Below are 14,906 nucleotides of genomic sequence, written 5' to 3' on the forward strand. Positions count from 1 at the left end.
ACAACATCCAGGCTTGGGCTGATAAGTGGCAAGTAACATTCGCGCCAGACAAATGCCAGGCAGTGACCATCTTCAACAAGAGAGAGTCTAACCACCTCCTCATACCATCGCCGAATCCCCCACCATCAACATCCTGGGGGTCACCATTGACCAGAAACCTAACTGGACCAGCCATATAAATACTGTGGTTACAAGAGCAGGTCAGAGGCTGGGTATTCTGTGGTGAGTGACTCACCTCCTGACTCCCCAAAGCCTTTCCACCATCTACAAGGCACAAGTCAGGAGTGTGATGGAATACTCTCCACTTGCCTGGATGAGTGCAGCTCCAACAACACTCAAGAAGCTCGACACCATCCAGGACAAAGCAGCCCGCTTGATTGGCACCCCATCCACCACCTTAAACATTCAGTCCCTTCACCACCAGCGCACAGTGGCTGCAGTATGTACCATCCACAGGATGCACTGCAGCAACTCGCCAAGGCTTCTTCGACAGCACCTCCCAAACACGCAACCTCTACCACCTAGAAGGACAAGGGCAGCAGGTACATCGGAACAACACCACCTGCACGTTCCCCTCCAAGTCACACACCATCCCGACTTCGAAATATATCGCCGTTCCTTCATTGTCGCTGGGTCAAAATCCTGGATCTCCCTTCCTAACAGCACTGTGGGAGAACCTTCACCACACGGACTGCAGCGGTTCAAGAAGGCGGCTCACCACCACCTTCTCATGGACAATTAGGGATGGGGAATAAATGCCGGCCTCACCAGCGACCCCCACGTCCCATGAACGAATAAAGAAAAACCTACGCTGCACTCCCTCCAAGGCCAATATGTCCTTCTGAAGGTGTGGTACCCAGAACTGCTCTCAGTACTCCAGGTGCAGTCTAATCACGGTTTTGTATAGCTGCAGCATAACTTCTGTCCCCTTGTACTCTCGTCCTCTCGATATAAAGGCCAGCATTCCATTGGCATTATTGATTATTTTCTGCACCTGTTCATGACACTTCAATGATCTATGTACCTGAACCCCTAAGTCATAGAATCATAGAAAGTTACAGCACGGAAGGAGGCCATTCGGCCCATTGTGTCCGCGCCAGATCGATGCACGAGCAATCCAGCCAGTCCCATTCCCCCGCCCCCATCCCCACAGCCCTGCACATTTTTTTATTTCTAGCAGCTATCCAGATCCCCCCTGAAGGCCACGATCGAATCCGCCTCCACCACTCCCCGAGGCAGTGCACTCCAGATCCCAACCACTCGCTGTGTAAAAAAGTTTTTCCTCATATCACCCTTGCCTCCCCCGCCAATCACCCCAAATCTATGTCCCCCGGCCCCCGACCCCCCCGCCGCCGGGAACAGTGTCTCTCCATCCACTCCGCCCAGACCCCTCATGATCCTGAACAACTCCATCAAATCTCCTCGCAGCCATCTACATCCGAAGGAGAACAAACCCAGCCTCCCCAGTCCCTCCATGCAATTAAGTCCCTCATCCCTGGAACCACTCCAGCAAATCTCCCCTGCACCCTGTCGACAGCCAACATATGCCTTCAAAAGTGCGGTGCTCAGAACTGGCCACAAGACTCCAGTTTATCCTCTGACTCACTGAGAGCAATGCCATAGAAGATCTGCTAGTGTTAAATAAAAGTATAGTCAATGGCAGATCGACTGCATTCGGAAATATAAAAGAGTTGACTTATACTTCCAATAATGACCTTTATTGTGGATCTTGTGGAACGTTACCTGAGTCTAGGCTCTGTTTGTGGCTCGTGGCTGACACCAGGTGGAAAAGCAAACAGAGTAGTGCAGGGAGGCCAGTACCGGTAGCAACAGAGAGGTGCTCGAGAAGCCAGCAACTTGACTGTCGAAGCTGGGACTATGTGAACTATGGAAAGCAGTGCGAAGTTCATAAATAATCTACCCCCACAAATAAACCATCCATGGCTTGGTGGCTAAATGTACCAGTTGGCTAAATGTACCCTTTGGACATCCACTGTTTTTAACTTTTTACCATTTAGAAAGTACCCTATTCTATCCTTTCTTGGTCCAAAGTGGATGACCTCACATTTGCCACAGTTTTGCCTATTCACCTAATCTATCAATATTGCTTTGTAATTTTATGTTTTTATCTACACTGCTTACAATGCCCCCAATCTTTGTGTCATCGGCAAACTTAGATATGAGACTTTCTACGCCTTCATCTAAGTTGTTAATAAATATTGTGAATAATTGAGGCCCCAAGACAGATCCCTGCGGGACTCCACTAATCACTCTGCTAATGTGAGTACCTACCCATTATCCCTACTCTCTGTCGCCTTTCGCTCAGCCAACTTCCTAACCAAGTCCGTATTTTTCCCTCGATTCCGTGGGCTTTTATCTTAGCTATCAGTCTCTTATGTGGGACTTTATCAAATGCCTTCTGGAAGCCCATATATGTAACATTCATTGACATTCCCTTGTCCACTACTTTAGTCACCTCTTCAAAAAAATGCAATCTGGTTTGTCAGGCATGCAGCAAGACCTGGACAACATCCAGGCTTGGGCCGATAAGTGGCAAGTAACATTGCTGCCAGACAAGTGCCAGGCAGTGACCATCTCCAACAAGAGAGAGTCTAACCACCTCCCCATACCATCGACCTACCTTTCACAAATCCATGCTGGCTCTCTCTGATTAACTGAAAATTTTCAAGGTGTTCAGTCACCCTATCCTTAATTATAGACTCCAGCGTTTTCCCCACAACAGATGTAAGGCTAACTGGTCTATAATTCCCTGGTTTCCCTCTCTCTCCTTTCTTAAAAAGTGGAGTGACATGTGCAATTTTCCAATCCAGCGTTTTCCCCACAACAGATGTTAGGCTAACTGGTCTATAATTCCCTGGTTTCCCTCTCTCCTTTCTTAAAAAGTGGAGTGACGTGCAATTTTCCAATCTAGAGGGACGGTTCCGGAATCTAGAGAACTTTGAAAGATTATAGTTAGTTCATCTGCAATGTACTCACCTACTTCCTTTAAAACCCTGGGATGGAAATCATTTGGTCTTGGGGATTTGCCACTCTTTGGTGCTACTATTTTCTTCATTACTGTTGTTTTACTTATGTTAATTTTATTGAGTCCCTGTCCCCGACTCAATATTAGTTTTCTTGGGATTTCCGGCATGCTATCCTCCTTTTCTACTATAAATACTGATGCAAAGTAATTATTCAACATGTCCGCCATTTCCCCATTGTCAATGACTATATCCCTACTTTCAGTTTTTATGGGGCCAACACTGCTCCTGACCACCCTTTTTTTCCTAATATAACTATAAAAGTTCTTTGTATTGGTTTTGATATCCCTTGCAAGTTTCTTTTCATACTCTCTATTTGTAGCTCTTACTATCTGTTTTGTGATCCTTTGTTGATCTTTGTATCTTTCCCATTCGACAGGATCTGTGCCATTTTTTGCCTTTCTGTAGGCCCTTTCCTTATGTCTTATACTGTCCCTTATCTTTTTAGTTGTCCATGGCTGTTTTTTGGCAAGTAGAGTTCTTGCCCCTCGGGTATAAACCGATTCTGTATCACGTTAAATGTTTCTTTAAACATTTCCCACTGATCATCAGTTGTTTTATCCATTAACAGATTTGCTCAGTTTACTGTGGACAGTCTCTGTCTCATCCCATTGAAGTTGGCCTTACCCAAGTCTAGAATGGCTAGGGAACGGAGTTTGTGGCGGGGACTGAAGACAATAGCTTCTGTCTTCCCAATATTTAGTTGGAGGAAATTTCTGCTCATCCAAAACTGGATGTCAGACAAGTAGCGTGACAAATCAGGTGCAGTGAAGGGGTCGAGAGAGGTGGTGGTGAGGTAGAGCTCAGTTTTTACACCATAAATAACATGCTTGCTCAGAACTAGTATGATAGTTATTTTCATAACTAATGAAGTGACTGACTCATGACACATTATGCGATTAGGATGTAGTTATTAAAAGGAATGTACCATTACAGATTTCAAGAAATCAATTTACGCACAATAGAATATGAGCCGAAATCAATTAAAATAATTCAACAGACTAAAAGCAATTCTGATTCCACGCAGGTTTATTAACTTTGTTCAAATTGCTCAGTCTGTAACAGTTCTTTCTAAATGAAGCTTCAGTTGTATGATCAGGTTTAAAAACTATCGTAGAACCTAAACTCTTCGGTAATGTGAGAGCACAACCTGCGTAGCATGGGACTGAACTGTGTAGTACAGTAGATACCGGAGTAAACCTTTTGTGTCCTAAGGGGTGTAATTTGTGGAACTTGCTTTGACTTAAAGTTAATTAGAATCTATTACACCTCTGGGACTCTTTAGTAGTTTGTGGCCGATTCCCTTTTATCTAGGTGCGTTTACTTCGGCCTAAACCATTTTCAGGAGAGATGAAAGGAATGGGTTCAGAATGTAAATATTTCAAAGTTCCTGTCTCTGACATTACACAATGAATTACTGCTAGAGACCTGTTTCATTGTTTGGTGGGCAGGGAAATAGCATGGAGCAATCACCAGTAATTTCCCTTTGAACTGACTTCTACAATTTATTTCAAATGATGTTTAACAGAACAAAACAAATTCAGCTTTTTAAGGACTGTGGATGGATTTACTCATCCAGCTGCTGTTGGGCTGCGGACACCGTTGATGAATATACTGGCTGGCTGTTCTAGTTTTTATGTTAGAAAATAGTGTAAAATATTGATGGGGTCCCATTTGTAACATGACCCTGTCAATCTTCAGGTTTTGCCATATAACTGTCTGAAAACAAGCAGTCTTTGAAAACAAACAAAAATGACAGTCCTATTAAAATTGCTTCAAACTTCAAAATGCTTTAGGGCGGGTGGATGGATGGGGGCAGAAAAATGGGTAAAAAAGATAATGACTCTGAATTTCTGCTAGAGTTGTTCCGATCTCTTGCTAGGACTTTGGCGGGAGGTTGGCAGAACCCCCAGAGACTGTAAATGACTGAACATGGCTGTTTACGCCCTTTCTGTTGGAGTTCCGATGATCTCCTGCAAGGCTATGGCAGGAGATTGGGACAACCCCCGCCTAAGTTCAGGGCCAATATTTTTTTCCAGATTATTCAAAGAGCATAATGAACTAAAAGTCTTCAATGGGTCTCTACAGTTTTCTTTATATATTCACCATTTAACTTCTATTAAACATGATTGTACCAAGTGGGTCCAGTGGAGCCTCATTATGCCCTATTTTGTTAAAAAGCCTTATAGATAATAAAGTTACTTCAGGTTCCATGAGATAATCCCTGATAAGAAGAGTTGCTTCTCGTGTATTTTGATAAGTGCAAAGAATATTCAGTACTCAATGAATCAAGGTTGCCACTAGGACAGAAGAAATAGTTCTGATTTTAATCGTTAACTTTGTTCATGCCATCATACCCTGCCAAAAGCAATATAGTTCAAAGACTGAGAAGGTTGCTGGCTTTCAGGAGTTATTGAACCTAAAAGTAAGAGGGATCAAAATTAACTTTAGTAGAGATACTAGTTTGGATTTTCCAGTTGGGTGTACACTGGACCAGAAGTCGGCTGGTGCAGAAAGAGCACCTGCTGACCTTTAGTGTGCTGCCCCTAAGTGAATTTCCAGGGTCAGCCTCATTAACATTACATAGGTAAATTGACTGCTTTGAAAACACCTGTGATTGGGAGCTTGCCCATTAGTGGGTGGGAAATCTGGCGTTGCAACAGGATTTAAAAACCTGCAGCAGCTTAAAGTGGCAGGAATCGTAGTTTGCTAGTTATCAAGGCAGAAAACTTCTTTGGTGAAAGAATGAATAGAAAGAGTTCAGCAGCTCAGCTTGTTTCTCTAATGGGGCCATTGAAATTCTACTGGAGGAATTGAGGCAGAGGAAGGGGCCCTCTGCAGCAGTTAGCAGTGCAGGACCCCAAGAACAGCAGCACAGAGAGAATGGGAGAAGGTGGTGACTTGTGGGAATGCTTCTTCACCATGCAGGCAGCTGATAGCAGTGCTGGAAGAAACTTACTGGCTTTACCAGGTCAGCCAAGGTAGGAAAACCCACCATTACTTTCCATTAATGCAGTGTACTAAGCATGTATGGAATTCACAATTACTTCCCCCTCACACTCTCTTAAAGTAGTTTCAGTGCTTGCTATGAATGCCAACAGCTTACACTTTGCACCCCCCCAGCCTTCACCTGGAAGTGTCCCTTCACTCACATTTCCAAATAATCTCAGCTCAAAATAATCTTCACGTCTAATGTAGCTGTGTGATGCATGTACATATTATGCCTTACATGGGTTGCATGATGATATTTGGGTGTTATCTCGTCATCATGACAAGGAACATCTTGTTCTACTCTGGTTGTAAGAGAAAACAGTAAGAGAGAGAATATGCAGAGGCAGAGGACTCCCATTGTTTGTCCTGTAACTCCACATCAGGAGGAATCTCTATTCATCTGGCTATACAGTCTGAGTGCTATTGCACTCGCGTTGATAATTTCAACGAGTTACCCAACAGTGATCCCAGTTCCCTCTCCTGTGATATGTCCTGTCATCTGCTACTGTTAATCTTATTTTCCCACTGTTTATTCCCTTCCCCAGTCTCATCACCTGACTTTTGTCGGTGTCAAATGATATCTGCCACTTGTCAGCTCAACCTATCTATTTGGTCTGCTTGTTCTGTGTTATTTGTACTGCCCCCTCAATTTTGTCAACAAACTTAGCTTTCTGTCTCCACTTCCAAATCATTTATGTACATTGCAAACATTGATGTCCCCAGCATTAACTCTGACGCACACACTAATCACTTTTTTCTTTTCTGATGCAGTGAGGTTCTTTTTGCTTTGTGAATTACCATACAATTATGCACATTCACATTTGGGGATCCTGCAGTACAGTTACGTAGTGGCCTCTAGTTCACTAGAAGGTAACTGGTGGGCACTGTATGATATTGATTGTTTTGTGAAAGCATATTTCATCTTTGTAATTTGGCTTACTTTATATTTGTAAACAATTTTACAACACCAAGTTATAAATTACATTTACCTGACGAAGGAGGAAGCCTCCGAAAGCTTGTGAATTTAAAATAAAATTGCTGGACTATAACTTGGTGTTGTAAAATTGTTTACAATTGTCAACCCCAGTCCATCACCGGCATCTCCACATCATTACTTTATATTAGTATTGATTGATTTTGCTTTAAGTTCTCGGTTCAGATAGACCACTTGTTCCCTGAATTGTTGGTGGCGTCATTCCTGCAATGGAGCAGAGAGGTGCTTATAGATTTGTAGATGTTCCTGGTGGAATTGAACTTTATTAAATTCACAAATCACCGGTCTGACATAAGCTAAATTGGGCCGTGCAGCGCCTATTGTGTATGTGCTGTGCGGACTCCTAAGCCCTGAAAATGGCGTCCGAGATGTGCATGCTTCTAGCGTGATGTGTGCAGGATGCCATATCGGTAAAGGCATTTGCGCATGCGCAGATAGCGAACGCCAACAGCATGTAAAGTAGAGAGATTATGACCTATATCCGTGTGCAATGCTGATTTAAAGGGATCACTGCTACATTGGAACTCCAGCCATGGTCTTAACCTCGCACAGCTGATCCGGTCTTAAACGGCATGGAGGACCCCTCCCTCCCCACCAGTGCTATTTAAAGGGATCATGCAGGAGTTACAGGTTAGCTGCTGGATTATTGCTTCTGGCTGCTGATGCATTTGTACCTGTTTTTGGAGGTCTCCTATACTTGAATACTATAACTAGAGGACATAGCCTAAAAAATAGAGCCAGGACTTTCAGGAGTGAAGTTACGAAATTCTTCTACGTGCAAAGGATGGTTGAAATTTGGAACTCTCTTCTGCAAACGGCAATTGATGCTAGCTCAATTGTTAATTTTAAGTCTGAGATTGATCATTTTTTATTAACCAAAGGTATTAAGGGATGTTGGGCTAAAGTGGGTATATGGAGTTAGGTCACAAATCTCCCATGATCTCATTGAATGGTGGAACAGGCTCGAGGGGCTTAATGGCCTACTCCTGTTCCCACGTTCCTGTGTTCCGATAATAAAGTTTCAGTACTCTACACGGAGTGGGCTGGCTCGCTGACAGGCAACAGCAAGGGCACTGGTGGGGTGCAGGGGTGGGACAGGAATGCTGTCATCCTGAGGACAGCAGATTCATGTTCCATGGAGCCACTGCCAGTTGCTGCCTCCTATTATGCGCCATCTTCTGCAGAAAGCGGGAAGTGTGTCAGTGAGTGTCCTGCAAGATATTTGGGTGACCTAGCTGTCATAGTTGAATAGCTGCCAGTGTGTGTGACCTGTGAGTTGTGGGTGTGCGGCTTGTGACAATGGTAATGTGTGAGGGTGAGAGGAAGCATCTGATTGGAAGAGTTGATTACTGTTTGAAAGAGATTGTGGGTGACTGGGGGTGTAGTGGGTGGAGCAGTGGATGGTGCTAGTGGTCCACTTGACCGTTGAACTCACGCACCTTGACCACTCGTGTCAAAGCATTGAACTTCTTCCTGCACTGCATTCATGTATGTGGTGCTCGGGACCATATGTCTGGAGGGCCTCTTGCCCCCCCTGCGGATATAGGATGCCATCCTTCTGTCCACCTCTTGCACCAAGGCCTCTCGTGCATCATCAGAGAACCTTGTTGCACACTCTCTCGCAGGCCCGGTACAAATTCAAATCGGCACATTGGTGAGGTCGGGCATGCAGATTGGAGGATGTGGGATGTCATTGTGAGTAACCTTTAGTCAATGTTTTAAAATAAATCAACAGTTTTTAAACGTGAGGATGTGACCTGCATCTGTGTTTTACGGGTGCGATTTCTGATCACCATTCAGGCCCGTACCTCATATTTTGAACATATAAGAGTCCCGCAAACTTTGAGCAGCCAAGTTGCTGCTCGTTAAAAATTCCAGAGCTCCCATCATCACCACTCTTCACCATTGACTTCCACCATTTCCTGCAGTCACAGTGCACCTTCCCCTTTAAGAGGTGCAGGCTGCCTTTAAGTGGTGCTGGCCACTCCCGATATCGAGGCCCCCTGCTGGTGTGTGCAGCCAGCACTACCTGCGCTGTTGAGTGGCTGCATGCAGCGATCATTGAAATCACCGGGCAGCACGAATATTACGTGCTGCCTGCATCTCAACGACTAGGCGCTGGTTAATCATGCACTGCGATCCCAGCACCCGTTTTCGGGGGTTAACCAATTTAACCTCCAATGGCTCCGAAAATCCATTGTCCTGTTCTGCCGGCAGAAGTACGGTGAAGTGGACGCCGGTGAGCTCCACTCCTGCTCCTACTGGAGCAGACACTTATTGGGGGACGTCACCTCATTTGAATAGAGGTGGCAGGAACCTGTGTCTCTAAGGGCATATCTTGGGTGTCTACCAGAGAAGGGGAGATGGAAAAAGTGGTATTGGCCAATTGCTAGTGCCCCAGCTGGTGCCAGTAACTAGCAGGATTTTTGACAGCTGCCCCATTGACCCCATTAATAAGATGGTTGGAAATAATAATTGTGCTGGCAGTTTTATTGGTGGTCCAGGCCAGAACCCGGGTCCTCAATATCCAGATGGACCTCTTATTCGCTATTAAAACGATCTGTACGCCAAATTCATCCTGGTGTCCAGGTTGCTGGGTGTTAGAGAGGCCGGGCTGAAGAAATTCACGGCATTGGAATTTCCTCCTTTTGGTCCTTCCCCCTTTTGAAGTTTGAGGTAGACAGAGGGTACTCTTTCTGTATTGTTTGTGAATAACATGAAAAGCAGGATACGCAGTAGAACTCCACTAGTCATTATCTATATATTATCACTTTCTGTTTGCTATTGCCAAATCAAAATAACGATCAAGTTTACCTTTGGCTGTTATCATCTTTCAAAGTACGTAATATGTCATGAGATATTCTTACGACAGAGGCGCTAGGTTCCAGTACTTGTGATGTTACCTTCATTGCTGATTTTGATGACTATGCCTCTTGTTTCTGTGCTTCATTTGCAGAACACAGTGAAATGCAATTAACCAAACAAAATTAAGACAGCAGTGCTAATTCAGTGTCACACAGAGAAAGCTAATGCTGTCCAGGGCACACTTTATCAAAATCTTCAGGGTCAAAGTGATGAAGAGTTGAAGCACCTATGCTGTTAGGAGTTATAGGAAAGGCAAAGCTTCTGTTTGTATGTAAAGACTGCAATCAATTACATCAAAGATTGCAGCAGACATGCTAGTCTGTCAAAATCTTTACAATGCTAATGGTTTGAAGACCGTTCAAAGTAAATTCCTCCTGTGATTTTTTTTTTTAACTGACTGGTAGTGATGACACTGAAGCTTTGCTGAATATCAGGTTTTTCTTCCCCTCTAGCACTGGTGGTGGTGGGAATTTGCTGCTAAGATCCAGGGAAAGTGAGTTGGCCAGTCTAATGGAGGTAATTCAGTAGAATTACTGGGACGTGAGGTGATAGTCCCCATAATAGTAAACAATTTTACAACACCAAGTTATAGTCCAGCAATTTTATTTTAAATTCACAAGCTTTCGGAGGCTTCCTCCTTCCTCAGGTAAATGTTAAGGAGCTCCTCGAAGCCTACGCAATTATACATATAGAACAATACATGGTGTTTACAGAATGCCCCTGCAACTGCCCGTTGCCAAGGCAATCACCGTGTTCAGACAGAGAGGTGTCACCTGCAGAACCCCCGAATACACATTCAACAAAAAAACAAACAGGAAAAAAAACAGAGAGGCAGAAACATCCGGAAGGCAGAGAAAGCCAGCAAATGACCCATTATATTAAAAACAGATAACATTTGTTCGCTGGTGGGGTAACGTGTAGCGTGACATGAACCCAAGATCATTATGGGTCATTTGCTGGCTATAATGGGTCATTTGCTGGCTTTCTCTGCCTTCCGGATGTTTCTGCCTCTCTCTTTTTTTTCCTGTTTGTTTTTTTGTTGAATGTGTATTCGGGGGTTCTGCAGGTGACACCTCTCTGTCTGAACACGGTGATTGCCTTGGCAACGGGCAGTTGCAGGGGCATTCTGTAAACACCATGTATTGTTCTATATGTATAATTGCGTAGGCTTCGAGGAGCTCCTTAACATTTACCTGAGGAAGGAGGAAGCCTCCGAAAGCTTGTGAATTTAAAATAAAATTGCTGGACTATAACTTGGTGTTGTAAAATTGTTTACAATTGTCAACCCCAGTCCATCACCGGCATCTCCACATCATCCCCATAATAGGGTGATGGCACCAAATATTAGCCACAAGTGTGGTCTTTTTTCCCACAGTAGTTTCTTTTGTGTTGTTTCAGCACCTGTCTAACCAGACAAAACTGGAGCATCTTCCTTACTGGAGCTGGCTGTTTCCACAACAATAACTGAAACTATTTTGATTTTAAATCTGACCAACATTTACCACTTGGCAAGAATGTGTGTCCTCTCCACTCTGCTGGTGATGGCTGAGAATAATAGTGACCAAAAGATATCCATCTACTGGACAGACATGTAAATATTCCAGGTTTACCTGTAGGGGAGGAAAGCCCTGAAATTATTTAGGGGCGGATTTGCTAATGAACGCTGTACTACTTGCCAATGACCCCAGCACTGCCTGCTAATGAACGCAGTACTGTCTGCTAATGGACCCAGTATTGTCTACTGATGAGCCTGCCATTAGCTGCTAATGGACCTACCACTCCCTGTTAATGAACTCATCACTGCCTAGTAACCAACCCACCACTGCCTGCTAAAGAACCCTCTACTGTCTGCTGATACAAAAATCCAGCTCTATTTATGTAGATCAAATGTAATTTAGCATCTTATTTCTTTTTTGCCCATTTCTCTGCTATCCTGAAGCTGAATATAGTTCCATGGGTGCTGCAAACTCATGGTACCTCACCAAAGTGCTTATTCTTTATGTGTGATCTAAGACAGTGAGTGCTTATGAGCTACTTAATCCTGGATGACATCACAGCTAAACCTGATCTTAGCCTTACTCCAAATTTTTTCACACACTCACTCACTCACTCTCTCTCTCTCACACACACACACACACACTTTCTAGCAGGAATGGGAGACTTAGCTGATAGTTCCTTTTCCCAGGTATATTGAACCCAATTGTAGCAGTCCTATCATTAACTCAGCACAAAGAGGGATCCAACACCCAGGACCTTCCCTGACTATAATACTCAGTACTATATAGTGTTAGGTATCAAATTGGCTTAATGTTAGCACTTGTACCTCTGAGTCAGTAGGTAGTCAGTTCTAGCCTCACTCCAGGACTTGAACACATAATCTAGCCTGACACATCAGTGCTGCATTGTCAGAGGTGCTGTCATACAATGAGATGTTAAAGTGAGGTACCTCTGGTGGTTCAGGTAGATGTGAAAGTTCTCCTGGCACTATTCAAAGAAGAGCAATGAGTCTTCCCAATGTTCTGGTTGACATTCTTTCTTCAACAAACACAAAAAGACTTAGATTAATCTATCATTCATCTCATTGTCCTTTATGGGATCTTGCTGTGCACAAAATTACTGTCATGTTTACTGACATAAGAGTGCCTGCACTTCAATTAAAAAAATAATCATTCTTAGGCTGTGGGCATTGCTGGCCTTCCCTAGTTGCCCTGAGAAAGTGATGGTGGGCCTTCTTCTCGAATGGCTGCAGTCCTGTGTGGTGATGCTGAGCAATTTGATACAACTGAGTGGCTTGCTAGGTCACTTCAGAGGGCAGTTAAGAGTCAACCACACTGGGGTGGGACTGGAGTCACATATAGGTCAGACTAGGTAAGGGTGCTGGTTTCCTTCCCTAAAGGGCATTAGTGAACTAGCTAGGCTTTTATAATTATCCAACAGCTTCATGATTACTTTTAATGATACCAGCTTTTTACTTCCAGATTTTATTTTTAAACTGAATTCAAATTCTCAAACTGCCATGGTGGGATTTCAACTCACATTCCCTGGATTATTAGTCCAGGCCTCTGGATTAGTAGTCCTGTAACATAACCACCACACTATTCATTATGTGCGAAGTTCTTCAGGATGTTTTTAAGAGACATGCTAAGGTGATAGATAAATGCAAGTCTTTTTGTTGCACTGGGCACTATATTCACCCACTGAACTAACAGGAAGCTAAATTGATATTCTTTTCATGTAAGTTGTTATCGTGTATGCAAGACCAAAATAGACAGAAATGTAGACATTTTGTAATAGTGGTTAAATCAGATCCTAAAGTTCTGTACACATAAAATGAATTTTGCTACAGCTTAAAAATTGACCATTGTTGCCTGTGGATTTAGTCCAGAAAGACAAAACTACCTTTGACCAGTGTCCACTGAAATAATTAAACATAGGGATGTGCAGCTATCTGAATCAATACTTATGCCTCATTGTTCTATTTCTTCCAGACTGCCAGTCAACTTTAGCTTTACAGATTATGACTAAACGATGCCACGGGAAGAGGAGCTGCAGTGTTTATGCCAGTTCCTATGAGTTTGGTGATCCCTGTTATCCAGGCATCCGCAAATTCCTCAATGTCATCTACACCTGCGGTAAGACAGTGGAATTCACTCTCAACATTGTCAAAATCCAGCAGCTCTTTATTTAACTTTTATAAATATCATTTAAAGGGTGACAGCATTTGCCTGGGTGGTGTAGTGGGTTTTACATTTGTGACCTGTATCTGAAATTAGCCTAGTGTGATGGGATGAAAGTTAAATCTTTCTGACATTACTACCTGAAATGAGTTTGGACTGTCTGAACGTGCTTTCTCGTGGGGGTGACCTCACAGCACAAAATCTTCCATAACTCAGCTATAACGGCACTGATATTGCCAACTCGTTCAGAACGACTATTCTGAGGATCAGAAATGCCATGATGGTACAATAGGAAGTGCTTGCCTTCTAAAAGGAGGAAGCTCTGCAAGGAGTCATTGCTTCAGGGGGAGGAGTGGATGGGATAAAATTAGTGAGAGAAACAAAACTTTTAAAAAGAAAATGTATGCTTTTAGAGTGGGTGGAATGGTTACCTTAAGACACTTAACTGATTTAATTTGCAACTTTAGCACTCCAGGAGACATCCCAAACTGTAAAACATATCTGGATATCTGTTATACTATATAGAAAAACAAAATCTGCTTTACCACCTTTGCCTTTTAAACAAAATTAATTTGCAGTAGGATTTCTCAGGGGTAAATTTTAACCCATAAGAACGGGTGGGTGGGAGGTTAAAATAACAGCTTTTCAGAGCGGACCGCAACCTAGCTCCAATGTGCCCATTTCTGGGTTTAACCCAGGCAGATTTGTGTGCATGTGCACAGCAGACACCAGGAAGTCCCGCCCCCACTTAAAACTGGTGGGCCGATACTTAAAAGGGCAATGTACCTCATTGAGATACTTCTAGTACTTAATAGTTTGTGTATTGGATACTTAAAATGAATTTAACCGTATCTGTTTGGGTTTTCCATCACTTCCGATTCACGTTCGGTGAAAGCAGGCGGGAAGGGCTGGATCCATGAGGTGAGTGCCTTTATTGCATTGCTTCTGAGCCCGGAGGAGCAGAACTGCTTCATTCAGGCCCAACAAGCTCACCTGGCCGACCCACTCCCCCTCACCCCAATGGTGGACCCACCCCCGATGTCCGATGCTGGCTGACCCCCCCTGATGTCGTCCACGCCCCCCAACTCCCCCTCCCCCACCTCCGATTTTTTTCCTAGCCCCATTATTTCTTTCTCCCTCCTGCACCCCCCTCTGATTTACAGCTTCTTTCACTGCCGAGAGACAGCCAGCCTGCCAACCTGGTTGCCCAGAGCTTGGGAAACCCGGAAGCTCAAATGCTCACCTTCAAATTGAGTTGCGATCGCAGATTGCGACACACTCAATTCGCTTCCAGGTTCCCCACGTGAATATCTGCGGACGCCCGGGTACCTGGCT

At 43.9% G+C, this 14,906-nt stretch overlaps 1 protein-coding gene across 1 annotated transcript in view; it reads left to right on the forward strand.

Annotated features, from left to right (window-relative positions):
* LOC137321818 (protein eva-1 homolog C) overlaps positions 1-14,906 on the forward strand; it is a 338,629-nt gene that overhangs the window by 225,712 nt on the left and 98,011 nt on the right. The window contains exon 5 of the mRNA XM_067984520.1: positions 13,383-13,526. Coding sequence (XP_067840621.1) covers positions 13,383-13,526 — 144 coding nt within the window. The remainder of the gene's footprint in view (positions 1-13,382; positions 13,527-14,906) is intronic.

This window comes from Heptranchias perlo, chromosome 5, assembly GCF_035084215.1.
Source record: "Heptranchias perlo isolate sHepPer1 chromosome 5, sHepPer1.hap1, whole genome shotgun sequence".
Taxonomy (NCBI): Eukaryota; Metazoa; Chordata; class Chondrichthyes; order Hexanchiformes; family Hexanchidae; genus Heptranchias; species Heptranchias perlo.